The 22395-nt window shown below is 40.7% G+C and overlaps 1 protein-coding gene across 4 annotated transcripts in view; it reads right to left on the reverse strand.

Moving 5' to 3' along the window:
• Nucleotides 1–3755: 3755 nt before the first annotated feature.
• LOC120563324 (paired box protein Pax-6-like) overlaps nt 3756–22395 on the reverse strand; it is a 32931-nt gene continuing 14291 nt past the window's right edge. For 3 of the 4 annotated variants that reach the window (XM_039807417.1, XM_039807416.1, XM_039807418.1), the window contains 9 exons: nt 16386–16516; nt 13565–13780; nt 12671–12833; nt 9362–9514; nt 8429–8511; nt 8113–8263; nt 6479–6588; nt 5635–5776; nt 3756–4775 (listed from right to left, as the gene is read on the reverse strand). In XM_039807417.1, the coding sequence (XP_039663351.1) occupies nt 4690–4775; nt 5635–5776; nt 6479–6588; nt 8113–8263; nt 8429–8511; nt 9362–9514; nt 12671–12833; nt 13565–13780; nt 16386–16516 (1235 nt within the window). In that variant the 3' untranslated portion in view covers nt 3756–4689. The remainder of the gene's footprint in view (nt 4776–5634; nt 5777–6478; nt 6589–8112; nt 8264–8428; nt 8512–9361; nt 9515–12670; nt 12834–13564; nt 13781–16385; nt 16517–22395) is intronic. The other variant, XM_039807419.1, reaches the window with a different exon arrangement.

Consider the following 22395-nt stretch of genomic DNA (forward strand, 5'->3'; position numbering starts at 1 on the left):
AGAAGCTTTTTAATGAGTAAGATGAAGTCATAATCATAAGACAAAGTCGATGTTATCAGGCAGGCATCTCCTCCGCCTGCTCTGCCCTCCAGAGCATCCTGTGCTTTTCACAAGGTCAGTCAGTAGTGTCTCACAGGATTATCTCGTGAGAGTGCCAGCAATATTTTGGCTAGTTGTTATGCAAACAGTTTCATATTAAAAGAAAAAAGAAGAGTAATATAGTTTTTCTAACATTACTCTTGTCATGTTTGGAGGCTACGGTGCAGCACTTAATTTGCTCAGGCTGAAGTGAACAACGTAAGATTGACAGCATTAGTTACTTTGCAGATTCAGATTAACAATACGAATAAGTTATAACAGTAAGGCTTTATTGGTTGGCTTTATTGGTCCTTATGACCTGTCTCTCTTAGTTACCTGTTATAGTTACGCTGTTATAGTTCTAGACTGCCGGGGGACTTCCTTCCTTTGACACACTGAGCTGCTCTCTCCTCTCCCTTTCTATTACTGTTACTATTACTATTACTATTACTATTTGTGTGCAGCCCGTCCCAGAAATTACTAAGTTACTAAAGTTACTAATCCTAGCTTCTGGGGAGTTTACTCCCCGGAGTCCTTATGCTTTTTTCCCCAGCGTATTTCCTTGGAGAACGTTGGCACCAAGACCCTGGTTGCAGCTGTCGCCGTGGTCCTGCTGCACTCCCTGCTGAACTCAGCGATGCCCTGCAATGTCATGCTGCGTCCTGCTGAACCCTGCAGCTTCCCGCTACATCCAGTCACTGTTCCATTATTAATGTGACTACTATCGCCACTGTTCATCACACCCCCAACCGGCTCGTCAGACACCGCCTACCAAGAGCCTGGGTCTGTCCGAGGTTTCTTCCCAAGAGGGAGTTTTTCCTCGCCACTGTCGCACTGCTTGCTCTTGAGGGAATTACTGGAATTGTTGGAATTGTTGGGGCTTTGTAAATTATAGAGTGTGGTCTAGACCTACTCTATCTGTAAAGTGTCTTGAGATAACTTATGTTATGATTTGATACTATAAATAAAATTGAATTGAAATTGAATTGAATTGGTTCCAAGGGGGAATTCACAAGCTACCAAGCAGTATGTTAAGTATTAAATAAAGTTTATATAGATACATTTAAATGTGCTCCACTTTTTACCAGCTGCAACATTAAAGTGAAGAAAACAATAAAGCTACAGTTGGTAACTTTCATAAAAGATAACTATTTGTGACATTTTGCTCAAATTGTCACTGTATCCTGACAGTACTACATGAATCTCTAATCATCATTCGTTCCTCTGCCTCCTCCTGGTGCTTCTAATGGCATAAGTAAAACAACCAATTAGAGCAGAGGAGATAATGGACCTTTCTCAATTTCTTAATTTGTACCACCTCGGCTCCTGGCTCCTCCGGCTTGTGTCTCTGAAATCGATCTCAGCGCACCATTTTGAAGGACATCCCATTCCCTAAAATGCATCTTGGGGAGAGAGGAGCGAGGAAGCTCAGTGGAGGAGCTATAATCGAGGATATACTGGTGTATCCTTTGCTCCTTCTTTGTCGAAGCGTTTCTGACAGCTGCGACGTATAAAAGAGGCATGATGCAAAGCTGGAATAATCTCAAACCGTGGTGGGAGCACTGGCCACAACTGATACACTTTACAATACTTACATCCACAGATGTAAGTAACTAACTAAGACTTAACTGATCAGAACACAGAACAACCTAAATTGACAGAAACTGTCTTTGGGAAAAATGTATTTGACGTGTGGTTTTATTTATTTATTTATTTTTTGGCCCTTGTTCTTTCCGCTAACATGGAGAGGGAGGGTTTATGACCTATACTGCAGCCAGCCAACAGGGGGCAATCAAGATGTTTTGGCTTCACTTATACAGTCTATGCATCAACCCCTGGTATAGATGGGAAGAGCTTTCGGTTGATGTAATCCTGGCCTGTGTGTCTAGAAAGGGTCTTTACCCTTCTGTGGCACCCTTCTGTGGCACCCAAACATGTTGCAAGGATGGGGCTGTTGGCAAACTGATGGAATATCCTCCAGCTCTAGAGCAGCAGGCAATTTGATGAGTGCATGTCGGAGAGCAGCGATCTCCTCAAATCCCTTGTGGACCAGCCTGTGGATGGTGGATCTTGAAACCTGAAAGGCACGGGACAACACACTGTGTGATAGGCTGTGTGCCAGCCAGTAAACTGTCACCAGTACAGTTATGTGGTGTCCCCAGGCCTGTCTGCTTTCAGTTCCAAGACACCACGTCAAGGCCTCCAAGGAGTCACTGCTGAGCCGGTAATTGTAAAGGAGGTCTTGTTACTCATTGAAATACATTTTCAGCACGGGAACAGTGCTGTTCAGGCATCTGACATCTTTAAGGCTGTTTCAGTGCTCCTAGGACCTTATTTTAATCGTGTGAACTTGGGCTTCTCCAAACGTACTTGCTATTTTGGTTCTTGTTGTGCCAACACATTCTCACTCCCAACTTGTAAATTGACTCTTGGTCAGGACTCCTTGGCATCACTTTTTAACGCTCTGGGTACACCTTTGGTGTCATTTTTGAACATGCTTTGTTAGGACCTCTTCGCGTCATTTTTCAACATTCTTGGTCAGGACCATGTAGTGTTATTCTTTAACATTCAGGGTAAAACCACCTAGTTAGGGATAGGAAATGTTTGTGGGTGGAGTTAAAAGTTGTACGTTTAAGTGACAGATGGGATACTAACGGGACATTAACCCTGGTCTCCTCTGTGAAAGTCCTATGTTGTTTCGGTCAGTCTATAATATTCTTCCTACCATTGTCGCCCTTCATACTACGTTATCTTACAGCAGCTAAAGGATGCCTTCTTTGTCGGCATCTGACGCTGACAGCCGCTGACCAAGCGTCAGTATGTCAGTACGAGTTAAGAGTGAGAACAACTTAAGTGAAGAGTCAAAAAGGACTGCGGAAAGTGGAATTTAGATCGGAGAGTGTGATGATTAATACATATGCTCTCTGGCAGTCACATCACTGGTCTCTTCGCTCTAAAAAAATTGTGCAGTTCAAGAATCTGCCTCTCCAGGATATCAGACTGTTGTCTGGAGGGTAGTAGTAGAGGTGCTCTTGGTTCAATAAATGGAAACTCATGGTGCTTTCAACCCTTTTGTACAGAGAGTGCGATCTATTGAGCTCAGAAAATAAAGAAAATGCTTCACGAGGCTTCATTTGAACATCACTATACAGAGCGGCACAAAGTGAACACACACCACTAAACATGTAGAAGAAATGAAATAAATAAATTAGGCTACAATCAGCATATCTGTCCTGCTGTCCTGATGAGAATCATCCATATTCCTTCATAGATCTAGGCAGACTGATTTGCTGATGTTCTGCTTGAACCAAGGAAGTTAATTTTTAATGCCGACCCACCCTTGCTAGCTAGCAAACCAGCTATCTGGTGGGCTAATGAGGCCGGCTTGCAGGACTAGCATGTTACTGGCTAGTTTGGCAACCACTGTAGCTCACCAACTAGCCCTGCAGGTAGTCACTACTGCACCAATATTTCAGCACCATTTATTTTATAGTGAATCATTTTTGTTGTGCCACTTTCTGGTGAGATCATATTTCAAATTCGAAAATGTTCAAAGTGCAGATAAAACTAACGTGTGTTAGTGTGTTCCACCACAATCCATTGTCACAGATTGGTTCAACAAATAAAAAACGCGCTGTAAATAAATCCATACCACTACTATAGAATGTAACAAGGAATATAATTGAAATAACTTTATTAAGGTAACCCTCCCAGATCACTGGAGGAGACAAATACTTTACATTTCAAAATTAGAAACAGATTTACATCCCATACACAATCTAATTTTCACTTTTTTATAAGTGTTTCTGCTTCCAGTCTTTCAATAGTTGGTTTACTGTTGAATTTCTGGACATAGGAGCTTTGGAATTAAAACAAACTGAGAGTCCATGCCAGTTAGCATATCACATCCAGGTCAGGGTTTTTACAATACCAAACACTTATCACCAGAATCCACATTCTGAAATTCTATATACATTCCAGGCTGGAACAGACAGTTCATTTCAAGTTTCATTCTTCCCTTTATGTTTCAGTCAACTTTTTTTTTTGCTACAAATACATCAACATCATATAAATTAGGAACTGAAAGTGGAGGTAATATGTCTTCCCACAGAATGTCCAAATGGACACTGATCAGTTTATTCCTGTCTGGAGTTTAGTGTTGCCAAAGGATGGGCCACCTTCCTGAGTACAGCTCAGGCTAGAGCTTTTCTTTCTGGGCTTGTGCCGAAGTGTCGTCGCCAACCAGACTTTCAATGGCAGCTGGACGTGATGTTGAGACAGAGATCCCCAAGACCTTTGATCCAGTTGTAGCTGAACCTGTACTGGTTTGTAGTGATATTAAAACCCTTCAAATTGGAAGAGTAGTCAAACTTCTGTCCTGCTTGTCTCCAGAATTTGGTTTGAACGTTTTCTCATCATTAATGAGAGTAATTCCTTCATATTCATATTCATTTGCTGCGGTGCAGTCTGTTTTAGTCAATGACAGTTTGTTTTTTTCACATTCAAGCTGTAAAGTAGCGATAGGTTATGCTTTGATATCCCATACATTCCTGTTGCAGCAGTCACTGCTGGTGATCACTGCAGCCAAGAATAATTGCTGTGGGAAGCGAATCAGTGCAGGCGTGGCCAGTACTGTGACATGTCTGCTTCGTTTCCTGGAACTTGGACTGGAACTGAGACACCAGGGGAAATCAGACCTGGTAATAGGAGAACAAACGGGTCATTAGAGTTGACAGCCGTGGCACAACAAAGTTTAACAGTATGTTAAGACTGAAGCCAATTTTAGAAGCAGCACCGTTGCAAATAAAGTGTGAATGAAAGTCTTTCCATACTGATCAGAAGTCTTTCCAGTCCACACAAGGCATTTGAAATAAACAGATGTATGGAAAGAGCTAAGAGAAGCCTGTATAGGTAATTGAGGACTGAATATTGGTTGCAATCAAACCAACAATCAACAGATAATCTCACTTTTTTATTTATTATTTTTTATTTATTATTTTAATCTGACAAGCTCTGCTGGACCTTCCATCTTTCCAAACTAATATGGTACAGATAAGCAAATCCAAAAACTAGTGGAGATTCCAAAGTTTCCAAAAGAATACCAAACGTGATGAACAACTGTGAAATTCATTGTTGTTGTACAGCTCAAGTGGGTTGGCCTCTAATTCTTCATTTTTTTTTGTCATTTGCATTTGATGATCCAGTCACTGAAAGTTTGCTGCTGTCTTAAAAACTGAATCACTCGAAGTGACAGTTCCAAAATAACAGCTGTTTAGAGTTTAACTTATTAACCTTTAATGTTCTCAATGTTTTGTCCAAATTTCGCCTTAATTAGCCCTATGATGAATACGTTTGATTTCAACTATTCTTTAAAGGAACATCATTCTTACACTCAGTAAATATATTTAGACCCAAGATGTTTTTAAAGCATACATCATTAATTCATCCGTATTTGTGCCCTGTCTCATTTAACTAGGTATCAACATGCATCCTGCAGCACAGGCAGAGGGGAGGACATAAAGAGAGTCAAACAGTAGCCAGTTAGTAACTTCCTACCCGTTGACGACGTTGCAGAGGACGTCATTGACTGGCTGTTGATGTGTGGCTGCATGTGTGGAGGAGTATATGTGTCATAACTTCTCCCATTTACACTGGTGCTGGTGGGCAGCATGCAGGAGTAAGAGCTCTGACTGGATGCCTGAAAACACAAATGAATATTACCTATTAAAACAGCAGAATTTAAAGCTATAGTGTGTAGTTTCTGTCCCCCCATGGGGAATTCTAAGTAATGACAAGAAAACTGTTGGCGCATCCACATGGTACAAGCCTTCCGTGATCGCGCACCACCCCCAGGAAAAGTAATGAATTGTAATTTTTATGTATTCCGCGTGTGTATTACTGTCAGCACCACATTGACTGCCCTGTCTGAGACCACAAAGATCCATGTAGGTCGGGGTGGATGGGTGGGTAAAACACAGGGCTTTCAATGGAGCAGAGTTCGTATCCCGGAAGAAGGGGAAACCTCACCAAGGAAACAAGTGTTCATGTCCTGGGAGTACTACTAAAGGGGACTGGTGTTTTAACTGAAACCACAAACTTTTTCCTAATCTTAACTAGTCGTTTTGGTGACTAAACTGAACTGTCGTCGCCCCATTACGGTCAACCCGGCTAAACTTAACTGTCTTAACTTAACTGATTGTTCACTCGTGATAAACATTCCCACAAAGATATTCTAAGCAACTGTGACTACAGTTGCTTAGAATATCATCTGTTCACATGCATATCAGCCTGCCCGAGCTGAAGCCAGATACTGACACACATGAAGATGCTATATATCTAATTTGAGATGTTCCAGAGGTTGATTAGTTGTGGACTGTGCTGTCTTAGCAGATAATCTTACTTGCATAGGCAGGCTGGCAGCCATACTGAAGCTGGGCATGGCTGGTAGGCTGTAGCTGTTGGACAGAACTGGATCCGACCTTCCCAACATGGATCCTGATGAGAAGGACACTAGAGATAATGAAGAGAGAACAAAGAGATTTGTACAGTATCCCAGGCATATAACTTAACATACAAGCTGGTACATTATCTATATTACATTGATGGATGCATGTCATTGGGTACATTTACATGCACACCAATATTCCACTATTATTCGGAATTTGATAGAGGTCATGTAAACAGCTTATTCCGTTTGGATATTCAGATTAAGACATGTGGGATATGCAGGTATTATTCGGGTTTTAGAGGCATTCTTTGGACATGTATGCAGCGCATTCGGAATATGCGTCTCAGTTGGGGTTTTTGCAGCAGTTTGTGACAGTTTATGGCCGCTTACGGTCAGATCTGTGCATTGCTATGGTTGCTGTACACAAAACGACAAGCCAACAGTTTGCAGGGCTGCAGTAGAGATGTATGCCCAAAAGAAAAGAAGGAGAAACTTTTTAAACGTTATGAAAGACAGGGTTTTGGATATGCACAAACATTGCAACACCAACCTTTATAAGGAGGTGGTTGAAGGAATAAAAGAGGGAGGCTGTGTTTGCATGGTCGAACAAGTCCATCACTGGTGGAAAACTTTGAAAACATCCTTTCAGTCAGGTAGCGTATCAATGAATTACACTTTTTTTAAAACATATCCTTGAGAAATATAATATAATCACATTTTTCTACAAAACCCTTTTTTCATTGAAAAAAGAAGTTCTCAAATGCTAAATGTCTAAATTGCCGTACGAGAACGTTATCTAAATAAGATACATTCCTAAAAAGATTTAATCAGAATCAGAGACTGATCAGAGAAATGAATAAACAAGATTATGAATCTGACCCAAAAAGAATCAACGTAGCATCAATGATGTCACCCATTGACCACTGGCCATTACAATCTTGGTATTTTGGAACCGAAAGTGTTAAGATTTGGACAAGAGGGCGAAGCTGGGGAGGGATGGCGCGACTTAGCCAGTGTCATGTGATTTAAATGGTGCTGTGCTAAGCTAATAGTGCGTTCCATTTAACCCGGAACTCCGAAGCCGGAGCTGGGAATGACGTCACACCTGAGATGAATGCGTACCATTTACAAGGTGGATTTTTCATTGTGGGGTTAGCTCTAGACAGGTTAGCCATTGTTAGCAATACCAGTTGATAACAATGGATTACGCTGTATTTTGTGCATACAAACAGCATAACAACATGTCCACATATAGATGTTGGACAAGACTGTATGTACGACTGATTTAGTGAGACACAAATAACACAGAAGTGCTAATAACTGTACGTTACTACAGCTTTTACAACTGTTGATGTATGGGGCATGTGAACCATTTTGGATTTTGAGCTCGGGGTATGTGTGAGGTTGTCCGACTTCTGAGTACAAATGGTTTTTAACTGGCTGACACAAGTTTCAGTGAAAAAGGCCTGCATACTAAAAAATAATGTTTTAGTGGACTAAAAAACTATATTCATAAACTATTATGCTCATAAAAATTGACAATCAAATGTGTAGTAAGTACTTGTAGTACATGTCGTTGACAGTACCTGGTGTAGTAGGTTGTGGTATAGGCTGGTAAACACTGGTGTTGAAGCTGCTGCTGATGGGAATGTGGTTGGAGGAGTTGGACACCTGACGACGTTGATTTCTCAGCTTCTCCTCTCTTCTCCACTTTGCTCGTCTGTTGGAAAACCAAACCTGCAAAAGCCAGAAAAAAATAGGTTGCTATAATATTAGGGTTTCAAGTCTATTTATAACAACACTAACATGTCCATATGTAAACTGGTCTCATTAATGGTATTTAATGAGATCCATACACGCACGCACGCAGACACACACACAGACTTATATAATAGAGCCTACCTGTATTCTTGCCTCTGGAAGATCTATTTTGTTGGCCAGGCGTTCTCGGGCAAACACATCTGGATAGTGAGTCCTTTCAAACTCTGAAACAAAGACACATTGTGTCATTACATGGTAACATCAGTTCCAATTGAGTTACATCAGGACAGACAATTTAGAGTCACGGAATTACATTACATTACATTACATGTCATTAGAATCAGAATAATAGTGAAGCAATGCTTTCCAACATCCTCTGTGATGTTGTCAAGGACTGTGCTATGACATTCAACAGATATTCCACTGAATCACTCACATTCAGTATTCCCATGAACTTTCTGTCTGGACAACTGCACAACTTGTATTATGATAAAAACAGCAGACAGAAATCTCAGTAATTATAATGCGTGGGAAATTTACCATTTATCATTATCATCTTCGCCAGTGGTGGAATGTAACTAAGTACATTCACTCAAGTATTGTACTCAAGTACCTCAAGTACAAACTTGAGGTACTTTACTTGACACACTGTTCATGCCATTTTCTACGTCTACATTTCAGAAAGAAATATTGTACTTTTTACTCCGCTACATTAATCTTTAGTTACTCGTCACTTTTCATATTAAGATTTTTGCACACAAAACACATGTAGTTTATGAGATACAACATTTTATTATAAATCATACTACCCAACGATATAACGGCCTAAAAGTCCAGCTGATATGATTAGAACATTAAAAACACAAATGTTTGGATCGTTTCCAGTTTCTAAACTTTTAGTTCCATTTTCCGGATGATACTTACACACTTTTAATTAACATTTACAAGAAGGGATTTTACTTGTAACAGAGTATTTTTACAGTGTTTTATTTGCACTTGTACTTAAGTAAAAGATCTGATTAATTCTTTCACCACTGATCACCAAACCATTTGACCTCATATTTTATCAGTTACCTTTCTCCAGTGCTTCTATCTGGTCCTGTGTGAAAGACGTTCTGTTTCTCTGCAGTTTTCTCTTCAGCTGAAGCCTCATCTGAGTATCCTCTGAATCTTCACCGTTAGAACTAACTGATATGGCGTTCTCCCCTCCCTCTGCCTGTGGACACTCTGCACCAGGGAAGGAAGGAAAGAAGGTTGTGGGTTGGGCTCAAATAGGGTTTTACATCTTATAGTGAAGAACAATCAACTACATGGCAATATATTATGAGTAAAAGACAGATAATCAAGATGAAAGCTGAATTTTATAAAATAAGTATTTTTAGAAAAATGTAAACAAAAATATCAAAAACTAAAATTTGGATTAAAATACTCCTAAGGAACAGTCATTTCCTGGTTGAAAGACTTTAGTTTTCCCAGGAAAGCAAACTCCGCTCTCTGGCTTGAATGTCCTGTATGTTAACTTCCACCCATCCTACGCGGCTAGCCACGGTCTTATACAGCGGCCGTCAATGTAGTGAATACAGCAAAAAAAACTGAAATGTTTACGAATTACAGTGCTTAGCTTTTCGTAGCTTTTTGAACAAATGGTTCATGAGAACAGGCTGTTCAAACACATGCATGTTACCTGAATCGTTAGCATGATCTCATTAGCTCTGAGTTGGGTCTGTGGGATATCACCCTGGCCAGATTTAGTCAAATTGATCAGTTTAGAAACAAATGCCTATCTTCTACTGGTTAAAGGTCTTACAGGTCCCTCACTTGACGTGTTCAAAAATGACTGATTGGACCTTTTAAGTTTTAGTTTTATTATTTTAACTATGTATTCAGAATTTACTCATCCTGTTTATTTTTTTATAATCTTTTTTTGCATTTTATTTTAAAGTTATTTCTTTGTTACTTTTAGCACATACTATCTTTGATCAAATAACATTTGCATTTTTTGTGCTAATCTGTATTAAACCTGCATAAAAAAGAAGCTAAAGCTTGACTGATTTAATAAATGTTAAATTATATAGATGTGTGTAATATATAATAACCATACAAGTGCAATATTAAGATACGCTATTCCATACCGAGTGAAACACTGTCTCTGTAAGAGCTGCTTAGTATATCAGCAATAAAAACTACATCAATAGCTGTAGTACGTCACTATAACCCAGGCTTTGATCAGAGTAGACAACACAATAGGGATGAGGGGGAAAATAACGTAAAATCAAAAGTATCATGATTGTTTTTGCGACAATTTTTAAAATCGTTAATTTTCCCTAGAATCAATATTTTCTATTTTTTTTTTTACCAATGAGTCACCTAAATATTTTCTGTTTGGTATCTACAACATATCCATTTCCGACTAAACAGAGCAGAAAATGCTGAAAATCCATGTTATGATCTTTTTTGTGACGTCATTCTTCTTAGAAAACAATTATTTTTCGAAATGTCTCATAATATATATCGTCTCTAGAAGTGCATTATTCTACTTTCGTTTTTGTTAAAGAGGGAAAAGAAAATCCCAATTCTCAATACTATCGAATCGCAAAACAAATCCAATCGGCACCTATGTATCGTGAAAGAATGAAATCGGGACAACAGCACATTGTCCCAGCCCTACAACACAATGTGTAACATCCATGAGAATCCATGAAGTGAAACCACACGTGTGAGGGAAAAGATGAGTGAAGGTACAGGCCACTTCAGAGTGGAGATCTCCAACATGTGATCCCCAAGCAGACGGGAGCTTGACTCCAGCTCCCCCGTGGAACTGCATGTTATTTGTGGTGCTAGCCTAATTATTCATTATCCCCAGCAGACAGAGACTGCAAAACAGAATGAAGCCATTGCTCAGTGTCACAGTCAGTCAGGCAGAAAGAGACGCAAATGAGAGCAGACGCCCCCTTCTCCCTCTCCTACGCACACACACACACACACACACACACACACACACACACACACACACACAAAAACACACACAAACACACACACAAACACACACACACACACACACACACACACACACACACACACACACACGAACACATGCACAGATGCACAAACAGACTGCTGGGGAGGCAGCAGCCGTGGCAGTGTAGCATGACTTTGTTTCCCTGTTGTAATCCCAGGGTGCTGGAGGAGGAGCGGCAGCATATGAGCCTACTCCATACAGCAAATGGGGCCCTCAGCCACACACACACTGAAGGAAAGGAAAAGGAAGCTGCTCCTGTCAACTCTATACAATGTGTCCTCTGTCCCGTATAATGTGAATTTTGAGTCAATTTCGCAAGCGGGCAATTACTGTGACTGCTCCGTTTTTTTTGAAAAACTAATTAAATGCATGGCACAATGGGAAAATCGTTGATAAATCCGTGGATTATTTTCTTATTTAATTGATCGGTTGTGTGAGCTATAAAGTGTCAGAAAATGGTCTTTTGAGAAAAAACTCAAAGATATTCAGTTTACTGTCACAGAGTGATGAACCCAGAACATTGTCACATTTAACAAGCTGCGTGAAAAAATTAGTTGGCTGGCGCTGTTTAAGATTGTGAAGATCCGCCTAGGGAAGCGGTCGGGTGGATGTTTGCATCCTAAAACACAGGGCTTTCAAGTGGGGGAGCGGAGTTCGTGTCTCTGAAGAGGTTAAGGAGAAAACATAAATCTTTCACCCAGGAAACAGATGTTCGTGTCCCGGGAGTACTACTTAAGGGGACCGATGTTTTGACCCAAACCACAATATATTTCCTAACCCTAACTAGTTGTTTTGGTGTCTAAATGTAACTGTTATCACTTCATGACGCTCACCTGACCCTGACCCCAAACTCAACTGCACGGCCACTGAAACGACCAGCCCTTCACGGTCCCCTGTACCCGACTCACAGTCGCCTTATCTCAGCTAAACTGTCATGTAGTCTTGCATTGCTAGACCCTCCTCCAAAGCTCTCTGGAAGAGGGTCTGGCTACTCCACATATCATTCGGGGATGGGAGTAAAACATGCTCTGGTTTAATGGCATTTCTTTAAACCAATCACAATCGTCATGGGCGGCGCTAAACTCCGCACAGAGCCGCTGCAAAATAGTTGTGCAAGAAAAAAACTCAGATAGGACAGATAGTCTAGCTAGCTGTCTGGATTTACCCTGCAGAGATCTGAGGAGCAGTTAACCATAGTCCTCACAAATCCACCAGAGGTTAGAACGCCAACACAAAGGAAGAGGAAGGGGACGGACATCTGGCCGAAAATGAGGGAAGCACCTGAACAATCCCGGAAATGAAACGTCATCGATATAGACTATGGTAGCAGTAGTAAAGTAGCAGTAGTGGAGTGAGTGTCTTACCAGTGGCAGGGAGTGTCGTCCCAGCGTACCACTCTGAGCGTCCCCCCCAGGTGGTTTGTCCATTGAGCATCTTGAGTTTGTCAAACATGCCTTCAGCTCCCACTGTGCCCATTTGCTGCTTATCGTTGGCCAGGTTCCTGAGCACTCGATTTATTGATGAAACCTGGTGAGAAGCACAACAAGGTACACAATTACATAATAGCAAATATTTAGTATATGTAAGGGATTGGTGGACAGAAACTAAGGAACCAAATAAAAATAAAAACCACATAAAAATAAAAAAACGATGTGTTGCTTATACATTGTATATAAGGCATATTATCAGAAATATTTCAATATGCCATACTGCCCTCTCCAGTGTTGGAATGTAACTAAGTACATTTACTCCAGTACTGTACTTCAGTCCAAATGTTTAGGTACTTGTACTTTACTTGAGTCTTTTCTTTTCATGCCACTTTCTACTTCTACTCTGCTACATTTCAGAGAGAAATATTGTACTTTTTACTCCACTACATTCATCTGTTACAGCTTTAGTTACTAGTTACTTTACACATTAAGATTCCTGCAGACAAAACACATCTATTTTCCTGATGATATGTATATACTTTTACTTAAGTAACATTTTCAATGCAGTTCTTTTACTGTAACAGTTTTTTTAGTGTGGTATTAGTACTTTTACTTAAGTAAAAGATCTGAATACTTCCGCGACTTGCCCATCACACAAACTCTTAGCACCAAGCCCACCTGCAAACCTGCTGTAACAGCGTACAGTAACAAATACATTAGCTATTACTGTATGTACAAAGTTTTACAGAGTAATCTAGACTTCTGACTACCTTGCCTTGCACAAACCACTAGCTGACATGACTTGGCTGAAGAACAGAAGTGTCTTACACTGGGTATATTGTCGTTGGTGCAGACTCCCTCTGCCAGCAGTCGGTCTCTGATCTCCCAGGCGAAAATGGACGGACACTCTCTCTTGTACTGAGCAATCTTTCCAACCACCTCTGGAGTGGCCACCCTGGGTTTGCTCCCTCCTATGGCTCGAGGACGGATGGAACCGGTCTCGTAATACCTGCCCAAGATCTTACTCACACAGCCGTTAGACACCTGGACACAAAAACAGCACACATCATACACATTATTATGGGGCAAAAAAAAAGCTTCTGTGTGGTTGATGATCTAAGGACCAATCACGGCAACGGTTAAAGGGCAACTCCATCAATTTAACACATTAAAAAATAAAAAATATGTTTACAGGTGTTTGGGGAGTACTACCGCATATGTGAACAAGTTGCATAGAGCCTATCGTTTTTCCAAAGAGAGCTGTACAAAATCTGATAAATTGCCTCAAGTGATGTCACTTGAGTCGCCGTCAGTTGGGGCTGGAGGCCACAAATTTGAAATAAAAAAATCTGAGGGTGTGGAGTTGGAAAGAAGTGAGCTTACGAAACCTCTGTACCCTGCTCCTCATCTCTGCTTTAGGCTACATTAGCCACTACTAGCATAACACACCCAAATCCTCCAACAAACTGTTGGTGGTGTAGTTGCACTGTGGGTAATGTAGATGCCAGGTTTAAGGAAGAGGAATGTGTAGAATAAAAAAAAAAGACTTCTGAAAAAGAATCTCTGATTCTGGTGCATTGATTTTGATAGTTTTATTTTTCAAACTGCCAGTCAGACAATGCTATAGGGTTGTAATGTTAAATCAGTTGAGTGCTCTTCTAAAAGAACCCTTTGGTGATCATTGGAACCAGGATACGTGCAGTGGGGTTGACCATGCACAGCAAAACAAAACATGCAAGAATAAAAAAAAAATGCACTTCAATATTTAATGGAAAATAATCTCTAAATGAAATAGCACAACGTGGTGTCAACATAAAACACAGCGCTTTCAAGCCGGAGAGAGGAGTTCACTTCACTGCAAAACAAAATACTTTCATCAAGGAAAGGCTTGTTCGTTCCTCGGGAGTGTTTTAATCGAAGTGTGTCGGACGTTGTTGGGTGAACATACAGATGTTTGTTTTTATGTTTGTGTGTTTTTTTAATGTTACTGTTGGAGCACACGATGCAAGAAATGTTTTTCTGTGTGAACAGACAATAAAGTTTTAATTCAAACCACAATCTTTTTCCTGAACTTAACGAGTCGTTTTGGTGCCTACACTTAACTGTAATTGCCGCATGATGCTTACTTTTTCTGGCTAAACTCAACTACCACCTATTGGCGACTAAACAACTACTGCTGGTAGCCGGCGTCCTGGAGCTCTGTAGCAGATAAATACAACCAGGTATATAGTGGTTCATTGGTGAAGTAGCATTGGGGGGGATACATTTTGAAAAAATATTTCAGCAGAGGCAGGGATATATAGACCAGAAAGCAGGAAATCCCAGGCTTCTCCCCCGACAAATCGTACCCTGCACACGGCCACCACAGCCTGCCACTTAAACATACAGTAGGTCATATGTAGGAATTTTCAAAAAATAACTGATGCTGTCGTTTTGATACAAAGTGCAGCGGGATGCTGAACCCCACACCTCTAACCCACTGTAACATTTCTGTGTGTTTCTGAGTGACCTGTGATCCATATTAATGGGGTTCTACAAGCAGCCAGGCTGTTCTCATGAACCGTTTGTACACATATACCTACGAAATGTAATGCACTGTAATTCCTATGTTTTCCGCATATTTATAACCCTATGCACCACATTGGCTGGCGCTGTTTAAGATAATAATAATAATAATAATACATAAGTTTTATATAGCGCTTTACATGGAACTCAAAGACGATCCACCTAGGGAAGCGGTTGGGTGGATGTTTGCATCCTAAAACACAGGGCTTTCAAGTGGGGGAGCGGAGTTCGTGTCTCTGAAGAGGTTAAGGAGAAAACACAAGACTTTCACCCAGGAAACAGATATTCGTGTTCTGAGAGTACTACTTAAGTACTACTTAAACCACAATATATTTCCTAATCTTAACTAGTTGTTTTGATGTCTAAATTTAACTGTCATCGCCGCATGACGCTCACCTAACCCTGACCCTGACCACAAACTCAACTGCAATGGCCATCGAAACGACCAGCCCCTCACGGGTCCCCTGTACCCGACTCACAGTCGCCTTATCTCGGCTAAATTGAACTGTAAAGACCGCAAAAGTTAACTGTCACATAGTCTCACTTTGCTCCTCCAAAGCGCGCTGAAGGAGGGTCTGGCTAGTCCACACACTTACGGGGATGGGAGGAAAACATGCTCTGGTTTAATGGCATTTCTTTAAACCAATCACAATTGTCATGGGCGGCGCCAATCTCCACACAGAGCCGCTGCAAAATAGTCGTGCAACAGAAAACTCCGATTGGACAGATAGTCTAGCTAGCTGTCTGGATTTACCCTGCAGAGATCTGAGGAGCAGTTAACCATAGTCCTCATTAATTTAAAATTCCAACACAAAGAAAGCGGAAGGAAACAGAAAATACATGCATCCTGCGGAATTCCCAGCGGCACCGGAGCAATCCCGGAAGTGGAACATCGAGGATATAGACTAACTATAGATATATATAGTATACTATAGTGACGAGACCGGCTGGAGGTTGCTGTAATGTTATAGGATATCATGAGAATTGTTGTGCATATGTTTTCGTACGATATCATAGCCTTGAACCAGCCCACCGTTCCTGTCTACTACCACTGTTAGTACTGCCGAGAGTATCAGGAGATTACCTGTAGTATTCTGGATATGTCACAAGGGCGAGCTCCACTGTGGGCCAGCTCCACTATCTTCTGCCTGGTAGAATCAGGTAAAGGCCTCCCATTCACAAACACACCTCCCAGCTGGTTTACTCCACTGTGACCTACACACACACACACACACACACACACACACACACATACAAAGAGAAAGTAAAAAAAAAAAAAAGGATTTTTAGCAATTGGTTTACAGAGCTATAGTGTACTCTACACTATATAAAACAAAAACTTTAAACAACAGTAATATTCTGGCAGCTGGGGCGCAAAATAATACTTTATAATGGAAAATAATTTTCTTTTAAAAATACATATATTTTTGGGGGGCTTTATGAAGGATATGCACACCTGTGAAAACAAATGTTCTCTATTCACTAATTTTATATAATTTAAGAAATGTATTTACAGTATAAAACGTGAACTTACAGTTAATTAAATAAAAGAAGAAATTTGTGAAATCATGATGAATTTGACAATGTATTTTATGTCTTTTTACGTAAAAACAATTTTTTTTTAAATGGAAAATGTTATGGTTATTCGCAGTTACAGGTTTTTCATGTAAATTGAGTATATTTTTAAAGATTTTTTATTTTTTAATACGGAGTGGTAGAGTCACAAAACGCCACACTGATCAGGAACATACAAAGGGAGGGGGGAGGGGGGGGGGGGGGGGGGGCACAGGTCAGAGGAGATGAAGAGGAAACATAGCTTCTTGTGTGTTTTTAGTTTTTATAGAAGATCTTTCAGTCTTTACAGTACATGCTAGATTTTAGAATATTTAATACGCTATAATCGCTTACATCGCTCTTTCATCTGTTCAGGTTTCTGGCAATACTGAGTTCTACAACTTCAGAAATACATTTTATTTTTAACCGAGATGAAGCAATATGATCTCTATTCACAGCTGATAAACAACTGTTCAATATATAGACATGCAGTCTACTGTATTCATGACCTGATCTGAACAGCAAATTTAATTTCATGAATATAAACTGATTAAAAAATTAACAGGGATATAAATGTATTATCAGTTTGTCATTTTGTTTAATAAATTATCAGGGAATTGCAGATCCCAAACTTACACATAGCAGTACTCTCCTTGATTGCTTTAGTTTTAATTCTAGAGAAGAAGAGGAAGTGTGACCTGAGAACCCCAATTCAGGGCCAAACAGTCACAGGACTACATCTCAGCTGAGTGGATTTAAATGATCATCTCAGAGCATTCTGTCATTTAAATTTTTAGCAGCCAACTGTCAAATTTAGGCTACATTTACACTGCTAAGTTTTGGTTTATAAGTGGAGTTTTAAGCCAAAAGTGATCTCTGTGCATCAAGTGGTTTTATCTCCAGTAGAAGAACTAATCTCTGTTTAAACTAACACCGCCAAACCTCATATCTCATCAACATTCTGGTATACTGAGAAAAACAGGAGGCAGCGTGGAGACTCCGCCTGCTGCTGGTAGTTACCATGGTAACGTTAGCAGCATAGTCTCAGAGAACGAGATGTCGTGACCAGGGCTTTCAATTAACTTTTTTGATCGCCAGCCAACATGGCTAGTAGATTTTATAAGTTACCAGCCAATCAGATTTTCCGCTAGCCACGTTTGTAACTTCACTTTAATTTCAGCTCCTCTGATTTGTTTGGCACTGTTCCGTTCGTCCGACGCGTCACGACTTAGTGTTCATGGGAAATGTAGGATTATTACTATAAGCAGTGTTGCCAGATTACATTTCCAAGTCAAAGACAAACAAAACTTCCCAAATTTCTTGGCAGAACACATACCAATCTGGAAACTCTGACTTGTTGCATTGTTTCTGCAGCCTGCCGATTCAAACAGAATCTTCACTTCATCACTGGCAAAATTGGCTAGTAACTTTAAAATGTTACCCGCCAAAGTTAATTTTTACCCACATTTGGTAGGTTGGCGGGTGTCAGTTAAAATTTTGCGGCCGCTGAGACTGCAACACAACCCCGCAGATTCCAAACCAAAACGGGTCAGAAGTGTTTCCAAATGTCTCCGGTTTAGGGGCGTCGGAAACACCAGAGCAGGGGGAATGAGAGGGGGAAACACCAGAGCAGGGGGAATGAGAGGAGGAAACACCAGAGCAGGGGGAATGAGAGGGGAAACACCAGAGCAGGGGGAATGAGAGGGGGAAACACCAGAGCAGGGGGAATGAGAGGGGAAACACCAGAGCAGGGGAAATGAGAGGGGAAAACCCAGAGCAGGGGGAATGAGAGGGGAAACACCAGAGCAGGGGGAATGAGAGGAGAAAGAAAAACGCCAGAGCAGGGGAATGAGAGGGGAAACACCAGAGCAGGGGGAATGAGAGGGGGAACAGCCAGAGCAGGGGGAATGAGGGGGAAACGCCAGAGCAGGGGAATGAGAGAGGGAAACACCAGAGCAGGGGGAATGAGAGAGGGAAACACCAGAGCAGGGGGAATGCGAGGTGTAAATGTAGCAAAAGATATTCATTTTCAAACCAAAACGTAGCAATGTAAACGTAGCCTTTAGCACTGCAGACAAACCGTGTTGAAAGTGAAAAGGGTCATTCTGCAGACTGGAACTTAAAAGCTCTGTCTGCTGATCAACATGTTGCAGATCGGACATTATTTTTTTATTTATAATTTTTTTTCCAGCAGCAGACCACAGTGTGTGCTGTGACTCTGTGCAGGTTAAGTAGGGATTTACACTGAATCAATTGTCTATTGTCTGTTAATGGCTCTGTGGGGAAAAGCATATTGCAGATTTATAAACCTCTCAACGGGACATTAATAAATCATACAACACACACACACACACACACAGAGTGTAAGCAGTGAAGTGGGGCTGCTGTAAATCAAACGCGGTTTGTATTAACCCTTTTTTAAATAATAATATGTTTAAGCCGAGTGGGAAACACAAACATCCCATCTTATAACAACATTTCTGTTCATCAAGACATTATTTTCTTGAGAATCAATATTTCATATTGACATCGGCTTACGTAATAAAACGGCTTTTTCAGAGATGAGTGTCTTTGTCTTCAAACACAAAACAATATGACAACGCTGCACTAGAATCAAGAAATGACGGAAGAAAGCAAACAGAAATGACAGAAGAAGAAATTTTGCAGTGTAGGCAGTGGTGCCGACTAGGGCTGCAACTACCAATTATGCAAACATTACTGCATACTCTATGTGTAGTTAAAAGATATTTTTGCTGGTATATGTTTTTGTAATAAAGGTTTAAGGCAGTGGTGTAGTCTAGTTTTTTGTAGTGAGTATACTGTGATTTTTCCCTCCCAGCTTCATACTCGCCCATCCCAGAGCGACACCCCATGCCTTCTATATTTTCTGTACATTGCCGTCTGCTGCAGTGTCACCCAAAGCAGCAGAAGCTTCATGGGTCGGCTTACGAAAACACTGAAAGAGTGTAGTTTGAGTTTTCTTTTGTTTTATATCTCCTATAGTCTATAGTGATTCCCATTAGTTAATTTCATAGAAACAATTTCATTCAGAGAATGACTGCCAAGCAACTGTGTTGTTGTTCCTAGGTGACTCGCAACACAGATGGGGTGAATTTATGAAGTGTAAAAGTTCTGTCACTAAACAATCATTGTTAAGTATCCTCAGGCTTTTGTGAGTAAAAGTGGGTATACGGAAATCCTTGACCTTTCCTAGTGGCTATACGGTGTATACCTGCGTATCACGTGGACTACACCGCTGGGTCAAGGCTATTAAACGTTTCTAGTGTAGTCAATTGAACCTGCACCTACACTGCCGGTGCTGAGTCATATGGAGCTATATTACAAACAGGCAAAACGTCAAAACTTAAAACTATGGTGGCTAGGAGTTCTCCTTGAGAAAACACATGCAAACTAAAGCAAAGAACAGAACATATTCACCACTTTGGCAGCAATTTAAAAAAATAACTGCAAATAAATTAAACAAGCAAGCAAGTTCAAAAACATACTCAACAGCAAACTGACTTACAACCGTAACTGAAATGTACTGATCGACACAATATTTGGAAAAAAAACAAACTAGGAGGAGACATTGTGAGCTTTATCATTAATGAGTGGTCGACTTGTTGTGTGTCGTGGACATGTACATTCATTTTAGTGCCCCCAGAAACTATTTTGTCCTGTACCTTTATCAGTTGTTACTTGTAGGGAAGGAGCGTGTTCAAAGTGTTTGTTCAAATACCTAAATATGACCTGAGAGGCAAACTCTAATGAAAGGTGGCAGAGGTGGAAGTAGTGTCTTTTTTTGCCGGATGTTTCTGTGCATGGACAACAAAGCAATTGTTCTGAACATAGGAGATAATAATTTTTATCCCACTTTCTGCCAACAGTCAACATGACCATGATTATTCTCTAATCATACCCAAACAAAAAAAACAAAAAAAACAACCTCAACAACATTGATGACATGGTTACTGGCCTGTAAGGTAGCCACTATGGTAGCTATCAGTTAGGCTTATGGATTCACTGTGTGTTTGACATTAAAACATGATATATAAATATGTAAATAATTATTATATAGCTTAGTATTGTAGGGCCCCATAACAAGGTATGTGTAAAGGCTTTAGGCCACCCTACACGTTATTGTAGACCCAGTTTATTATGTAACTTAATTTTATACAATATATGTAGAAGGGGGCCCCTGCTCTGTCTCTCTTTCAGCTTAGGGGTCCTTGTCCTGAAAAATGTTGAAGAGTGCTGATATAGAGGACTGAGAGAGGAGGCAAATAGAGAAAATTAGAGATTCTCCCTGACCCCCACCCCCCTCCTACATTGGAGGAGAGCTACTCCACTAAACAATCAGATGGATAACCTGGTCATGGCTTTCAACTTCTCTTCTGCTTAATTAAGTAATAAGAAAAGTCACGGCCCCCATAGAAGCTGCTGTTGACTTTGTGACGGTGGGTTATTTTCACCCTCTAACTCTCCCTGGCGCTGCATCGCATCATGTTCACTTTATGTTCCGGGGCCGATCGCTTCGCTGTAGAAATGTTAATCACAGTGTCATTTCCCAGAGGAACACACCGGGGCTTTTCCTCCGCTGACACACAATTAATAGACAGACATATGGAGTCAATTTGGCTGGCTGTGGTCCCTCTGTGACCACACACACACACACACACACACACACACACACACACACACACACACACACACACAGAGCAGGCGGGCCCCTGGGAGCAGCTCAGCAGCTTTCACTTTACATTTGCTCATTCACACTGAACCTGACTTCAATTAACTTTCACTTTAACCATATACTGTTATCATCAACGAGTTCTCCAAATTAAACGACAGAACACATGGTTTGTCCTCCAGAATGATCTGATTTCTGATCAGCAGGACGCCATCTTTTATCTTTTGTCTGTGCCTTCAAAAACTGCAACAGACATGTTTATTTTAAAGATTATTTTTTGGGGCTTTTCCACCTTTAATTGATAGGACAGCTAGGTGAGAAAGAGAGGGGGAAGACATGCAGGAAATCATAACAGTTTTGCTCGAATTGCAACCCTTGACCTCTTATTTCACACGATAGACATGTTTAACGATGGGACACTATGGTAAAGGTTTGGCTCGATTTAGAAAACACTGTGGTTTGGGTTACTGTAATATAAGTACTTCATTAAGGCTAGCGGAGCTTTATCGTCATGGTTACAGTGACAAACACTTGATTAAGGTTAGGAAACGGGTGTAATTGTGATGCTTTAAAAAACCTCCCATGTTAAAGTCTAATGTTTTGCTCCTTGCTACACAGACTATGTTGCATACCATCCTGCTATGTTGATTTGAATAGGAGTGTCTGTTCTAGTCTCATTCTATTTCTATGGTAAAGACAGTCTGGTTCCTCTGGTTCCTCTTATCTGGTTACACGTGTCTCCTCCTGTTCTCTGTCATCACGTATACTGTGTTTAAACACACACACACACACACACACACACACACAACAACAACAACAACACACACACGCACAAAGGCTCACACGCATG

The sequence above is a fragment of the Perca fluviatilis genome, chromosome 8 (assembly GCF_010015445.1).
Source record: "Perca fluviatilis chromosome 8, GENO_Pfluv_1.0, whole genome shotgun sequence".
In the NCBI taxonomy this organism is placed as follows: Eukaryota; Metazoa; Chordata; class Actinopteri; order Perciformes; family Percidae; genus Perca; species Perca fluviatilis.